This window comes from Macrotis lagotis, chromosome 3, assembly GCF_037893015.1.
Source record: "Macrotis lagotis isolate mMagLag1 chromosome 3, bilby.v1.9.chrom.fasta, whole genome shotgun sequence".
Lineage (NCBI taxonomy): Eukaryota > Metazoa > Chordata > Mammalia > Peramelemorphia > Peramelidae > Macrotis > Macrotis lagotis.
The window spans coordinates 13,699,939-13,716,925 of NC_133660.1; the positions used below are offsets into that span (position 1 = coordinate 13,699,939).

At 35.9% G+C, this 16,987-nt stretch overlaps 1 protein-coding gene across 1 annotated transcript in view; it reads left to right on the top strand.

Moving 5' to 3' along the window:
* LOC141517292 (putative E3 ubiquitin-protein ligase HERC6) overlaps positions 1-14,463 on the top strand; it is a 69,089-nt gene extending 54,626 nt beyond the window's left edge. Inside the window, 6 exon segments of the mRNA XM_074228139.1 lie at positions 250-416; positions 4,941-5,004; positions 5,863-5,933; positions 8,291-8,474; positions 8,561-8,663; positions 13,292-14,463. Coding sequence (XP_074084240.1) covers positions 250-416; positions 4,941-5,004; positions 5,863-5,933; positions 8,291-8,474; positions 8,561-8,663; positions 13,292-13,500 — 798 coding nt within the window. The 3' untranslated portion in view covers positions 13,501-14,463.
* Positions 14,464-16,987: the final 2,524 nt, after the last annotated feature.

Sequence of the window (16,987 nt, forward strand, 5' to 3'; positions counted from 1 at the left end):
GATTGTTTTGAGAACCAAACAGTGATTTGATAAACAAAGTGCAGAGGGTAATTATCTCAGAATGCGCTATCTATCTGGGCCTGGGAATGTACCTCCTAGCTCACACATGCAGCTACTCCCTTGTCTAAGCTCTGAAGCACATCTTGCTTGTTAAAGCACATAACTATTTCTGTGTTAACCCTTCATAGCTCTTAGCCTGGAATACATATGACACAACACATAATTTTTCCTCTTTTCTTTCTCTTTCAGCCTAAATTCAGCAAGAACAACTATTTTCTGTTTGGAATACTGTGTGGTCTCTCCATAGTCAGTTTCAATGTTGCCAACCTTCCTTTTCCTCTGGCTCTCTATAAGAAACTTTTGGATCAAAAACCCTCACTGGAAGATTTGCAAGAGCTGAGTCCTGAATTGGGCAAGTGAGTAAGATTAATTATCTGTTCCAGTGTAACATTCTTTCTGGACTTGTTTCTCCAACTTTCATTGGCAATGGTAAGTTGGGTTCCCAGAAGGGAGGCTACTACTATTTTCAAGGTTTTTTAAGTGTCTGTTCTTCTGATACTATAACTCACAAGCCCCTCTAACAATCAGCTAATAGAGTAGATTCAGTTCTTTAATAAAGACATTTTTTCAAATGACATAGCAAGAACAGTAGCTCCTTACAAAGCATTTTTCCCCAAACAGGGACACTTTTCCATAAATATATCCACTTAAAGTTCAATAGTGGTAATATATATATATATATATAATATGCATATATAATATATATGAAATATCAATTGCAAAATATATGTCCAAGAAATATCAGTTGCAAAATTCTGGAACTGTCAAACTTTGATATCCTTTTGATGATAGGGAAATTGGGGGTGTCATCCTAAAGATCAAGGTTCTTTAAGTTTTTCACTTAACCAACTTACTCCAGAAGTATAAAAGTTCAGATTTCTTTAATTCACAGGCCTGAAAAGTTCACATATATTACAGACCACAAGCAGTTCACAAATTTAATTCATCTGGAGAGATAATAAGTTACTTGAAGACAGACTGAATAACAAAGGTCCAGACAAGAATACCTGAGGGAAAGAGGAAAGTTCCAGGAAGACAGCCACACAAAATGATTGGTTTTAGACTTGCATTAGTCCTGCATGGAGGGGGATATGGGCCAAACTTTTATAGAGTCTTGGCCATTTACTGCACAGGGAGAAACCAGGAGAAAAGGCGGTCAAAGAGTGACTTAAATTGATTTTGGAGTTCATGTGCCCACACCCTGGTTGGAAAGGCAGAGGTAGGGATGAGGTAGATACTAAGACAAATGGAATCCTACAGGATGATGAAGCTTGTCCATTAACAAGTGTGGTGGATACTTCTCACACAAATAAAATCAGATTTAAATAACTGGGCAAATATCAACTGCTCATGGATAGGCCGAGCAAATATAATAAAAATGACAATTCTACCAAAATTAAACTACTTGTTTAGTGCCCTACCAATCAAAATTCCAATAAATTACTTTAATGAGTTAGGAAAAAACATAAGTAAATTCATATGGAGGAAAAAAAAGTGGAGAATCTCCAGGGATTTAATGAAAAAAAAGTGCAAAAGAAGGTGGCTTAAATTATATCTAAAATTAATTATATCTAAAATTATATCATAAAGCATCAGTCATCAAAACTATCTGGTATTGGCCAAGAAATAGAATGGTGGATCAGTGGAATAGGTGCAATATCAGGAACCAATTATAGTTATATGCTGTTTGATAAACCCAAAGAGTCTGGCTATTGGGATAAAAACTCTCTCTTCAATAAAAACTGCTCAGAAAATTAGAAGTTAGTATGGAAGAAACTTAGATTAGACCAATATCTCACACCCTATACCAAGGTAAGATCAAAATGGATACAGGATCTAGATATAAAAAACAATATTATAGGCAAACTAAGAGATAAAAGAATAGTTTACCTGTCAGATCTATGGAAAGGGAAGCAGTCTATGACCAAAGAAGAGATGGAGAACATCATGAAAAACAAACTAGGTAATTTTGATTATATTAAATTAAAAAGCTTTTGCATAGACAAAACCACTGTAACCAAGATCAAAAGAAATGTAGTAAATTGGGAAACAATTTTTACAACTAGTATTTCTGACAAAAGACTCATTTCTAAAATATACAGAGAACTGAGTCAAATTTAAAAGAAAAAACAAGCCATTCCCCAGTTGACAAATGGTCAAAGGATATGCAAAGGTAATTTACAGATGAGGAGATCAAAGTGATCCATAGTCATATGAAAAATTACTCTAAATCATTACTTATTAGAGAAATGCAAATTAAAACATCTCTGAGGTACCACCTCACACCTTTCAAACTGACAATATGACCAGAAAGGACATTGATTAATGTTGGAAGGGATGTGGGAAATATGGGACACTAATGCATTGTTAGTGGAGGTGTGAACTCATCCAACCTTTCTGGAGAGCAGTTTGGAATTATGTCCAAAAGGCAACAAAATGTCCATGCCCTTTGATCCCCACTACTGGCTCTATACCCTGAAGAGATTATGGAAAAGGGTAAAAACATCAGTTGTACAAAAAGATTCATAGCAGCCCTGTTTGTGGTGGCAAAGAATTGGAAATTGAGTGAATGTCCATCAGTTGGGGAATTACTTAATAAACTGTGGTATATGTATATGATGGAACACTATTGTTCTATTAGAAACCAGGAAGGATGGAAATTCAGGGAAGCCTGGAAAGATTTTCATGAAGTGATTCTGAGCAAGATGAGCAGAACCAGAAGAACACTGAACACCCTAATAGTAACATGGGGGTGATGGTCAACCTTAATGGACTTGCTCATTCCAACAGTGCAACAATCAGACACAACTTTGGGATATCTGCAATGTAGAATACCATCTGTATCCAGAGAAAGAATTGTAAAGTTTGAACAAAGACCAAAGACTATTACCTTTAATTTAAAAAGAAAAAAGTTATCTTATTATGTAATTTCGCTATTCCTCATATTTTATGTTTCTTCCCTAAGGATATGGTTTCTCTCTCATCACATTCAACTTAAATCAATGTATGCCCTGGAAACAATGTAATGACTAAGAGACTGCCTTCTGTGGGGGGGGTGGAAGGAGGGAAGCTAGATTAGGGGAAAAATTGTAAAATGCAAAATAAATAAAATTTCTATAGAATAGATAAAAAACAAACAAACAAGTGTGGTAGAGAAGTAAAGTAGTGCAGTCCGGTGAGACAAGAGGAGTCCCTTCAGGTCTAAATGTATGATCTGAAGTGTCTTCTTACTCTCCTCTGGCACCCATACTTAGGAGTTGGGAAATAAATAAAATCAACCAAATAAGGTGTTAAAGGATTAGCAGGTAGGAGAATTAGAAAGAAGAGGATCACAGAGACTAAGAAAAAGGTTCCAGAAGAACGGAGCAGCCAATACTTTGAAAAGCAACAGAGAAGTCACGAGAAATGAGAACTGATTAAAAGTCATCAGAATTAGCCGCAGTTAGGTGGCACAGTGAATAGAGTGCCATCCCATGGATTTAGCAGGACCTGAGTTCAAATCCTTTCTTAGACACTTAATACTTAGCTGTGTGACCTTGGGCAAGTTACTTTTTTATTTACATTTTTTATTTATTTACACATTATTAAAGTAGTCTTGTAAGAGTAAATATAATTACCCCCTCCCCCTCAAAAACTAAAAAAAAAAAAACCTCATGAAAAATAAAGCGAAAGAAATTTTTACTTCAGCTCTGTTTCTGGGGTGGATGACATTCTTTATCATAAGTCCACAGAGAAGTTACTTCTATATTTTTCCCCACAGTTACTATTCCTGATTGTATTTCCCTCCATTCATTCCTCCCCACTCCCATTTATTCTATTTTCTCTTTCTCCTTTCACTTTGTCCCTCCTCAAAATTGTGCTATGAATGGCATAGCGGTCAGATCACTGGCCCTGGCACCAGGAGGACCTAAACCCAAATCCCATTCCAGAAACCCAACAACCATCCAACCATGCAGTACTGGGCAGGTCACTCAATCCCACCACCTTGCAAAAGCCCCCCCCCCCCATATTATGGTGTATCTGACTACCCTCTCCTCTATCACCTGTACCCCCCCATCCCCTTTCTACCATCCCCTTCCTCTCCTTTTTTCCTCTTAGGTAACAGATTTCTATAACCTATGAAGTGTGTTTGTTGTTTCCTCTCTGAGTCATTTCCAATGAGAATGAGGGCTCACTCACTCCCCCTCACCTTCCCCCCTTTCCACTCTATTGCAAAAACTTTTTCTTGACTCTTCTACATGAAACATCTTAGCCTATTCTACCTCTCCTTTCCCTTTCTCCCAGTACATTCCTTTTTCACCTATTGGCTCCATTTTTATAATATATTATACCTTCATTATTCGGCTCCCTCTTGTGCCTCATCTAAATATGCTCCTCCCAACTGCTTTATTATTTGAGATGGTTCATATGAGTTATCAGTATCATCTTCCCTGGCAGGAGAAGAAGCAGTTCAACATCATTAAATTCCTCATAATTTATTGGGCAAGCCACTTAACCCCACTGCCTTGCAAACCAACCAACAAAGAAAAATATCATCAGAATTAGCAACTGAAAGAGAATTGGTAAGCACTGAGAAAGCAGTTTCAATTTGACAAAGTTTAGAACTGTGGCTGCAAGAGGCTGAAGCTCTAAGAGGAATTATGAGGTTTTACAGCAGAAGAGACTCAGCGGTAATCGAGCCTAAAGTAGATGAGCTAATTAAGGAGCAGAGGTTAAGTAACTTGTCTACAGGCAGCTAATGCCAGATGGGAGGAGAACTAAGGTCTTGTGAGTCATACTGCAGACACTAATATTCTGTCCACTGCCTCTTATTAGTATTGTTTTTTCCACATAGACACTCGTTTGCTTTTTTAAACTTCTAAAGTTATTTTTTCATTCAGCAATTTGAAGCTACTTCTAGATGGAAATGCTGATGATGTAGAAGAGCTTTACTTGCATTTTTCTGTGAGTACAACTGAAAAATAGCGTAAAGATGGACTTTTAATGTGTGTGCCTGTCACTATGACTTAAGGAGAGCTCCTCATATGTAAATAGCAACTTTTATAAGAAGCCAGCTTTTCTTTATTATTTGATAGAAGACGAAGCACAAATAAGGAATTGTCCAATTTGCATATTTAATGTAAACAACTCAACTTGATAATTCAGTTTTTAAAAAGTATGTTTTACAGTCAACATTATCCAAGAATGACTGAGTTGGAAACTTTTACATTTATATTGATTTAAAATAAATGAGCTCATTTAGCTCTCAATTGTGGGATACTGTCCAAGAAAAATTCTTATGTATAAAGGATGGAAAATGGTTCTAGAGATAGTGTTGTATATGTCACTGATATGAGCGTCCAAAGACCCAAGGGGCTATCACTTAATCACAGAGGACTGGCTAAACAAAAGAGAGTCTTATATAATGGGAAAAACCCTTGACTCTGGAATCAGAGGTGGTGAGTTAGAATCTTGCTGCTCACAATAGTTTGTTGTATAAACTTGGACCAGTCGTGTCATTTCTCTTGGTCTCAGTTTCTCCATTTGTAAAATGAAAGGATTAATTGACTTGGCTTCTAAGTTGTCTTCCAACTTTAAATCTATGTTTACATGACAAAATGATCTCTAAAGCATACTGCTATACTTTACACTATGACTTGCTACCTAGGTGAACAAATTTTTTTAAAAAATCCCTTAAACTAATTGACTCTATTTTCTTATTTGTAAAATAAATGGATTAGATTAAGTGATTCTTAAATTCCTTTCAACTCTTTATCCTTATCACTGTGTCATATTGTCACCTGAATGTGTTTGTGGTTTTAGATATTCTGGGACAAAAAAGATGTGGACCTAATTCCAAATGGAAGCTCTGTACTTGTAAACAAAAGCAACAAGTAAGTAACAGTAGTAATAAACACCTGTTTGTAATATTCTTGATCTGTTATTATGGACTTGCTATTAATTTCTTGGGTCAATTATCCTCAGAAAGAAGAGCCAAATTTTCTTATTATTATCATCATCATTATTATTATTATTATTATTATTAGTAGTAGTAGTAGTAGTAGTAGTAGTATTTTAGATAGTAAGAAATAAGATTTTGATCAGATAATTTAGAATCTATCTAAAATAATGCAAATTGTAATACACCTACTCATGCAGTCAATCTCCATTATTCGTAGGTTCCATATTGGTGAATTTGCCTATTCACTCACATTTATTTATAATTCCCAAATCATACTCACCATGCCTTCATAGGCATCATAGATGTGAGCAAACCTTCAAAAAATTTTTGTCACCTAAAGAATTGGTTCCCATTTGAGGTTGAACAAAATAATAATCTCTTTTTAAAACTCTCATACTACATACAAATATCCATTACTCTTTAGTGCCATATTTTTCACTTTTTTTTTAATTAGTGATTTTGCTGTTTAAAATGTCACCAAACTTAGTGTTAAGGTGCTCCTAAGTACAAGAAGGTTGTGATATGCCTTATGTAGAAAATGTTTGGCAGAAAGTATGTTTATTTAGATATATGTTGGCCATGAGTTCAGTGTTGATGATTCATACAATAATACACCCAGGAAAAGGGGAAATTAGCCAGTCTTTTATGTGAGGTCTCTCCAGAAAGTGCTAAAGTAAAATTGTCCTTAGGGACAATGTTTCAGTATTCACTAATTCAGTGTTTTCTGAGACTTTATAAAGCAAAACTACCACAAATTATAAGAATTGATTGCATTTAGATACTGAATTCATATTATGCCAATCTGAAAATATTTTACTTAATCCAGGATTACTCCAAATAGAAGGAAAGTTCCTTAAGGACAAGAACCTTGGCATATAGCAAGTGCTTAATAGATAATTTTCATTCATTCTTCATTCATTCATCTATTATTCTGAGGATCAAATTAGATAATGACTTTGTCCCACCTCCAGTTTTTCATTTTTTTAAACATTTAACTAAAGATACTCTTTCCCCATAAACTCAGAAGCAGAATCTTATAGCATGGAGATGTGGGTTGTACATGTATTGTTGTTCTGTCATTTTTCAGTTGTGTATATCTCTTCATGATCTCATTTGGTGTTTTCTTGGCAAAAATACAAGAGCTATTTGCCATTTCCTTCTCTAGCATATTTTCCAGATGAGGAAACAAGACAAACAGGGTTAAGTGACTTGCTCAAGGTCACTTAGTGAGTAAGGCCAGATTTACATTTAGGAAGATGAGATATCCTGACTCCAAACTTGGCAGTCTATTAACTATACTAGCTGCCTGTGCACTTATAATACTATAGATAAATAATATACATCTAATATATGTATATAATATATAAAATATATAAACACTATATATATATACATTTCTGTATCTACATTCACATCTCTGATTGCACATATATATTCATACTTAGTGGAGGGGGGAAGAAAAAGAGAGTAGGGGAAGATATCAACATACTCTTTCTAGGTCTAAAAAGACATAAGTAATTACTTAAAATGTATCATCTGTGAGAAGGACCACTACCAGAGTCATTCTTGAACATAACTATTACTTTTTTTCCTGACTTTTCAACTCAGCACAGGTCCACCATTCTCTTAATAAAGTATTTTTTCCAAGATAATAATTAAAATATTTCTCTCAAGAAAGAATGTCTCTTGGTTCATTTTCTGTGCCCTTATATGATCTCTCTTCAACCCTGACAAGATCTTCCCGAAAAGACAGTTAAACTGGGCAGCTAGGCGGTGCAGTGAATAGAGCACCAGCCATAGAGTCAGGAGGTCCTGAATTCAAATCCAGCCTCAGACACATAATATTTACCTAGCTGTGTGATCTTGAGCAAGTCACTTAACCCCATTGCCTTGGGGGAAAAAAAAAAAACCAGACAGTTAAACTTTCCGCTTTTAAGATGTAACAATATTCCTCTTGTTCTGTGGCAAGGGCTATTGAAGTAGGTGTTAAATATGTTAATTCATAAGTGTCTAATTCTAGTACTCTTTGACAGTGGCCCTGTTGTGGCAGTGTGGCCTAAGAATCACTCTTAATAGCTTTATCATGACCTTGTGATTCATTATCTGTTGCTTTCAAACTTGCCAGATGTATCTATATCCACTCTGTTGATAGTTGTACAATGTGTACAAATCTTTGTTGTATTATTTAAGTGCAAATTGGAGAGTGAATAAGAGTAACAAATATCTATCTATCTATCTATCTATCTATCTATCTATGTCAATAAAGATCATCTTCTGGCTTCCATCTAGGGAGGTTTTTATTTCCAACTGTATTGATTACATCTTTAACACATCTGTGAAAATGATTTATGAGGCATTCCAAATGGGATTTTACAAAGTCTGTGAAAAGCAGATACTTGACTTTTTCCATCCTGAGGAGCTTAAGGAAGTAATGATTGGAAACCCAGATTATGACTGGAAATTGTTTGAAGAGGTATGTAATAAGAAAATGGATTCATAATTTTCCAGATAATTTCTACATCTTCTCAATAAATTTTTCTTCCTCCTTTCTCTCTCAAGAATTCAGTATATTTCCAAGGATACTTTAGGTTACATCCTACCATTGTGATGTTCTGGAAGGCTTTTCATAGATTGCCGCTGGAAGAGAAGAAAGCATTCCTATGTAAGTTACTGATCTTTTTTTTTAATGATAAGATATCCCCTGTGAAGAAATATCTATATGTTTATTTTTCTAATTAATTTGACTGTCTCTATAGTCTCTACAATCAATTTATACAGCGCATGCTGCATAACTCTTGTCCATATTCTCAGTAGAGGAGGGAAAGAGGAGGTCCTTTGTTTCCTTCTGTCTGTGGCAAAGTAGATAAAGAACTGGGCTTAGAGTACAAATTGAATCTCAGACACTACCTATGCAATCTTGCAGAAGTCACTTAGCTTCTGTCTGCCTCAGTTTCTTTAACTGTAAAATTGGAATCAATAACAATACTGCCTTGCAAGATTGTAATGAGGAACAAATGACATAATATTGTAAAATATTTAGCACATAATAGATACTATATGATTCCTTCTTCTTTTACTTACCCCAAATGAAAGAGATCCTCTTTTCTTATCATGTGACTTAGATTACTTTTATTCATTTCTTCAATGACATGTTTTACATTACTTTTCTTTCATAACACTTTGTGATGTTTTGCAGTCACATGTACCATTACCATTTTTTGGTGTACTAAATATCAGTGGCCTGGAAGTTATAATGATCTGTTACACACAGTCATATAAAAACACCAGAAAAGGGGAGGCTAGGTGGTACAGTGGATAGAGTACTGGCCCTGAAGTCAAGAGGACTTGAGTTCCAATTTGGACTCAGGCACTTAATAATTACCTAGCTGTGTGACCTTGGGCAAGTCACTTAACCCCATTGCCTTGCAAAAAAGTAAAAGGAAAAAAAAAAGAATAAGAACAAATGGAAAAAATGCCATGAGAAAGAAAAACATCTTAAAACAAATTTAAAGAGGTGAAAATAGTATGCTTTGGTCTTCCGACTCCATAGATCTTTCTCTGGATGTGGATGGCATTTTCCATCACATCTGATCATTGAACTTCTGTGAGGAACTAAGTGTATCACAATCTATCATTACACAATTTTGATGTTTATATGTATAATGTTCTCCTGGTTCTTCTCACTTCACTCAGCATCATGTAAGGCTTTCTAGGTTTTTCTGAAATCCACTGGTTCATGATTTCTTACAGAACAATTGTATTCCATCATATTCATATACTACAATTAGTTCAGTCATTCTCCAATTGATGGACATCCCCTCAATTTCCAAGTCTTTACCACTGCAAAAAAGTGCTGCTATAAATTTTATGATGCATGTAGATCTTTCCCCCATTTTTATGATCTCTTAGAGATACAGAGCTAATAGTGTTATGCTGGATCAAAGAGTATGTGGTCATGATTTTCTTTTCTTTTTCTTTTTTTTTCTTTTTGGCAAGGCAATGTGGCTTTCCCAAGGCTACACAGCTAGCTAGTTAGTAATTAAGTGTCTGAGGTCGGATTTGAACCCAGGTACTCCTGACTCCAGGGCCGGTGCTCTATCCACTGCACCACCTAGCCGCTCCATGATTTTCTTTTGAGGAAAAATATAGAGTGAATTCAGTGAAAAAAGTATGAGTTGTATCACAGTTTAACACATATGAAATGACATTACTAATTTGACAGTTTTTGTAAAGTCAGTTTACTTGTTAGAGCAAAAATAAAAGGTCAGTCAATAAACATTTGTTAAGTGCCTATTATGTGCCAACCATGCTGTTAATTGCTGGGAAAACAAAGAAAGATAAATCATCTTTGCTTTCAAAGATCCATAGTCTCTAATATGGGAGACATTATGGAAACAACTTTGTACAAGCTATGTGAAGGATAACTTAGAGATAATCACTAGAGGGAAATTGAATTACTTTTTGAATTAGGAGGGATTTGGAAAGGCCACCTTAGAAAGTAGGATTTTAACTGGGATTTGGAAAAAAGTTAGGGAAGCCAGAAGGTGGAAAGATACCATTCCAGACATGGAAGATAGTGGAAAATGCTCAAAGTTGGGAGATGGAGGGTTGTGAGGTGTTAGAACACTGGAAATGAAGGAGATGTGAAGTTATGAAGACTTTTTGAACCAACAGAAGATTTTATATTTAGTGATAGAGGTGGGAAGGACTCAGTGAAGTTTATTGAGTAGAGATATGACACGAGCTTTAAGAAGATCACCTTGACAGTTGAATGGAACATGGCTTGGTTGAGGAGAAACTTGGGGTAGGAAGACTCAGCAGCAATATATTGCAGTGCGTGCAGTCACAAGGGCCTATACCCGGCTGACAATATCAGAGGAGAGATGTGATGGGGGTGGCTAGGTGGCGTAGTTGATAAAGCACCGGTCCTGGAGTCAGGAGTACCTGGGTTCAAATCCGGTCTCAGACACTTAATAATTACCTAGCTGTGTGGTCTTGGGCAAGCCACTTAACCCCATTGCCTAGCAAAAACCTTAAGAAAAAAAAGAGAGAGATGTGATGAAGGTAAAATTGATAGCCCTTAACAATAATTGGATTTCTGAGAATGAGAGAGGGTAAAAAGGTTGACAACTCGATTATGAGCTTGAGTTACTGGGAAGATAGTGGTGTCCTAGACAATAATTATGAAATTTAGAAAGGGTAGGGCATGGGGAGGAAAATAATGAATTCCATTTTTGGATATGTTGAGTTTAAGATATCTATGGAACCTCCAGTTTGAAATCTCCAATAGATTAAAGTCCATTGTGAGTGGTGAGACTTGAAGTTAGAAGTTAGGATCTATAGATTGAGAACCATCTTCTAAAGATGTTAATTGAAGATGTGGAAACTGATAAGATGAGCAAGTGAAATAATATAAAGGAAGAAGGATGAGGATTGCCTTCTTTCTCTTCTTGACCCTACTTTTGCCTTACAAGGATAACAATCTCTCCCTCTTTCTCTCTCTCTCTCTCTCTCTCACACACACACACACACACACACACACACACACAAACAACACACACATTATATGACTATTTCTGTTTAATGGTAGACATCTCTCAAGGGAGAGAAAAAAGGAAATGATAATTTTATTATATATTTGAAAGGAATAGGAAGTTGTACAAATAGATTTGTAGTTTCCTGTGCAATTATCTCACATTATACTATTATTATATCGCTTGTTTTATTCCATAAATGAAGGATGGATTAGAAAGGAAGAGACTTGCAGCAGGAAGACAAGTTGAGAGACCATTACTATTGTAATGGTCCAAGCAAGAAGTTATAAGAGCTTTAACTAGTGACAAATCATCATGAGTTGAAAGAAGAGGTAGAGCAAGATAGAAGATAGAGAAAAAGTTTGGCAAATATATATATATATATATATGCATATATACTCATAATACATGAACTTGGATAAGTGGACAGATAATAAACAGAAATAATTTACCAACAATGAATTAGTGTCCCAAGTTTACTTCATCTTCAACATTTTTCACTTTCTCCTTTAATCCTTTTAGCCAATCTGATAGGTGTAATCTGATATCTCAAGGCTGTTTTATTTTATGTGTCTCTAGTCAATAACAATTTAGAGCATTTTTTCATATGACTATAGATTGTTTTGAATTCTTCATTGGAAAACTGCTCATTCTGCACTGTAACCAAAAAGGAGGTTCAGAAGAGGTAGTTTGATGATAAGCATATCACAACCTCTCCACGTCTATACATTCTGTGGAGTTCACACAATCCAACCAAATGAAAAGGGAGGAAATGGAGATATTACTTATTAGCTATTGTCCCAAAGCATAGAGGGATGACTGCCCAGTTGACCTGGGATAGAGTTGGGGGATGAAGATGCAAGGATGATGAGAATAAGGAGCAAGGAATTTTGTCTGTGCAGTTTCTATTGATTTCTGGGTTAAATTCAATGAATTGGAGTTAGCTATCCTGGTGCCTAGTACAATCAGGGAGGCCATTGGTAGGAATAGTGTAAGCAAATGAGTGATAGAGGTGTTATAATTTTTTTTTTTTTGGAGATGAGTCCATAATTGCACAGGGAGGTTAAGATGTGACATATCTTCCCATATTCTAATGGACTGATCGCATAGCCCTTGGGGATCGTGCTTTGTCCCTAATTTAGTGGTCTCTGTACCCCACCATGAGGATTGCTAACATAATGGTTGAGCTACTTGCCAACATCAAACAGTGAGTGAAAGAGTCAGAACTAGAACATATATACATTAGATCTACTCACTTAAAGTCTCAATCCTACTCTAGGCAAATGTTTCCAAGGGGTGCCTGTGGCACCTGTAGGAGTTGATCAGAAAGAAGTCTTGATTTTTTGCGCAAATCTCTCTACCTCTCCAGGATCCAGTTTCCCCATCTGTAAAATTAGAAGCTTAGACTAAATGACTTATAAATTCTAAATGCTAAGGTCCTTGTGTTGTCCTCGATAAATTGAGTTCAACAAATATCCATTGAAAATCTATTATATTCAAGAAACACATAAGCTAAAAATAATGGTTGGTCATGTGGCAAAAGCAAGAGTTCACCAGTGAGGAGCCTGTACTTTCTATCAGTAACCTTATGATGTGAAAAAGGCAATGAGAAAGGTCCCCAGGTACACTACCTGGGGCAAACTTATAGGATGCAAGGACAAGAAAAACTCCGGTTTGGTAGGCACAGACAGAGTGCTATCTTTAACATTTGAGGGAGTGCTTCATTTTAACTGCATTGTTTTATTTTACTTTAAAGTGTTTCTTACAGGAAATGACAGATTTCAAACACAAGGATTACCAGATGTGGGAATAGCGTTTTCCTATCTTGAATATTTAACGGAAGATGATCCCCCATTAGTGCGGACCTGTGATCATGCTCTATTTCTCCCGAGATATTCTACAATGGAAAGAATGGAAGAGGCTCTTCAAATAGCCATCAAAAACAACAGAGGATTTGCCCATTAGGCATCATTCAAAATATGCATTAAAAAACCACCAAAGGACATTGGGACTGAAAATGTACAATAAAATAACTATACTGTAAATTCAATTATATTCATGACTTTAAAAGGTAAAATCCTAAGAGCAATGAAACAGCATTTTAACCTGTTTCATTCTCCGTCTTAGCGTATTATCTTTAGCACTTAATGAAATGCTTTTGACATCTTTGTACTTATGGCTATTGAATAAAATGAATGAATGAATAAGATGAGGTGAGATTGTTGTGGATGAGGTTCAGGGTCTCCAAATGAAGATTGAGTTAGTGAAAAGTGAAAGAATCCACATAATCCCTGGGATTTAAAAAATGCTCAGGGTTTATTACAGGCTTACAAAGTATGCAGTTTAAAAATTTTTTCTTCTCCTAGAAAAGCAGAAGTGAATAACAAAATGCTAGGTGAGGCAGAGGCAGAGAGAGAAAGCAAGAGCTGACTGGGCTAGGGAGGGCAGCAGTCACACGGGCAGTTTTTAGGGCCGGTTTTTATAGTTTTGCTCATTCTCTGAGTTCTAGGGCAAAGGGGAAATCCTTCTCCCTTTATGTGACCATAACCAGGTAAAAGGTTGGAAGCTGGGGGTTGGAAATGAGGAGACAGGTATAAATTTGGCATTGGAATGGAAGGGTTAAAAGTTCATACAGATCTACCCTGGGTTGGGTGAAAGATATAATGATGGAAGTAAATTGAAGTAGGTTGGAAAGGAGATTAGCATATGTTTGTTTTATGCACAAAATTATTTTTTTAGTTTTGAACATTTTTTGCCTTTGACCCATTTATTTCAAATCATAAATATTTGCATATAAATGTGTAATCTTAGATCATTGTTATATTTATATTACTGGCTCACTAGGTTGAAAGAACATTGTATAACAATTATGGCAATTTTTGTCTCAATAAAGACTCACATATAAATAGTATTTTACAATTTACTATATATTTCCTTCACAGAAAAATTATAAAATGCATAGCACTTTTTTTTTAATTTACAATTGAGTTAAATGAAACTCATATTGGCTTAAAATTATCAGAAAATGAGGGATTCCAGCCCAATGTTTGTTCCAACATTGATATCAGTTACAAAATAATTATTTGTTGAGCATCAAGGGATTTGGTAGCATGTTAAAAATAAAACAAAACTTATTAACTATGGCTAGGAGCATAATTTTAAAAACCGTATCCCCCCACAGGAAAAGTATAGAAATTTTTCTTCTGCTCTTCCCCTGTAGTTTCCTCCTAGTTTCACTGATTTTCCCCACGTCCTTAAGGAAGCAAAGAATCCAGGATTCATAGAAAGCAAAGCTCATTTATTATACTTACCAACATATTAATTGCTTCAAATGATCATTATACAAAATTACTTGTTTCTCTGCATTTCTTTAATCTTTCTCTTAATAGGATTCCTTGTTGTGTAATTCTGATTGTGTAAAATTTAGGCCCAGGAACAGCAAAGGTCTTTATCCTCAAAAAGTTTTCTATACAGTGTCAGGGCTACTGTAATGTAAAGAACTGTATCAAGGCCACTGTAAAGAACACAGGTGGTGATCCTTTTAGCAATCTCCTTTACCTTGGGCTCAGTTTCCCCATTATTAAACTCCTCAGCTAGGTGGTTCAGTGGATAGAGTGCTAGCCTAGAGTCAGAAAGACTTCCCTAAGATCAAATCCAGCCTCAGATACTAATTGTCTCATCTGTTAAAAGAGCTGAAGAAGGAAATAGCAAACCACTCCACTATCTCTTTGCCAAGAAAACCCCAAATGGGGTCATGAAAGGTCTTTCCTAACTGAGCAACAACTTCAACATAAAGTTCCACACAGCTTTAAAATTACTCAATTCTAATGTGATAGTAAAACAAGTTATCAGTTTAAATAGGAAAATGTTTAAAGAACTCCTTCTCAAGTCATATTTTCCTCCCATTTGATCAGCCCAGTCCATGCTGAATTCCTCAGAATTATTGACGCTTGCTTATTGCTCATTTGACTATTACTACATTCTGCCTGATCGTTATTTTTGAAATGTGTTTTCTCCACTGTATTATGAGGTCCTTGAGAAAAGGAGTCCTATTTTATACAGTCTATCTCCAAAGGTGGAAGATTGTATCCCAAACTCCCACTGGCTATATTACCCTAGACAAATTGATCTGACTGAACTTCCTTACTTGAAAAATGAGAATGATAGTTAAAGCACTTACCTCACAAGATTAGTATAAAAATCCAATTTGCCAACCTTAAATTACATGTAACTAAGTTGTTAGGGAAGATGATCCAAATATATTTGCTGATCTCTTGATTGTATGTGCTAGGCTTTATTTCTTCAAGTTGTACATAGGAATTTCCACTTAAAGGAAAGAATTAAGATGAGAATGGTGTCTTTGCTCAATGCCCCCCTCACTTTAGTCAATCTCATGTGCATGTCATGACATCACATTCCTGATGTCATGATCTTCTTCAATACCGAAGGGCAGCTACTTAGTAGTAGTGACTCTACTAAGTAGTAGTTGCTCTCAAGTGGTGCTCTCAAGGTGAGCCAGGTTGAATCTGTTCAACCTCCATGTACGCCTAAGATGCTATGCAAATGATCATACTAAATAAAGTAAGGGAGGATTGTTAAGAGTGAACTTGTCTTGACTGGGTCTGCAAAGAACTTCAGTAGGAAACAAATACTAAGGACCTAACCTAGAAGTATGAGGCAGGCAATTTGAGGCAGTGCAAACATTGGACTTGTAGTCAAAAGACATGGGTCTTGGGGCAGCTAGGTGGCACAAATGAAGAGAGCACCAGCCCTGGAGTCAGGAGGATCTGAGTTCAAATTTGACTTCAGACACTTCATAATTACCCGGTTGTGTGGCCTTGGGCAAGTCACTTAACCCCACTGCCTTGCAAAAAAAAAACCCTTAAAAAACAAGGCGTTGGTCTTCTGTGGGTATACCACATTTTCTTTTATTCCCACAGGCCATTGGGCAAGTCATTTGATCTTTCTGTTTTCTTCTATAAAATGGGAGAATGGATTCAAGGACTCCCTAGGTCCCTTTCAGCTCTGTATCTTATCTTTGACCTGCTGAACCTGCTTTACTTCTTTAAATTCTAGAATGTATTAAAGGCAAAAAATGTCAGATAACAAAAAAATGATCATTAAGTGCAGCAGGGCTTCAAGAACAGATTGTCCCAGAATAATTCATTTCCTTTTTCAGTTTTATTAACTGCACTTAAAGTATCTTGAAAATGTTAAAAGGCTTGCTTAAATAAATGCCAATAATTACCAAAGGAATACGAGATGTATTATACTACTTTGTGAATAAGATGGGAAGATTTGGGGTCAGACAATTCAGATGAAATTTGTTGCATAGCCAGACCCAAGAAGCAGAACTAGAAGTTGATTTTGTACATATTTACATTCATTGTCTCATTCTACGTGTCCCCAGTCTATAGTATAGTCCTTTAAAAATGCTTCAATGAGAGGTTAG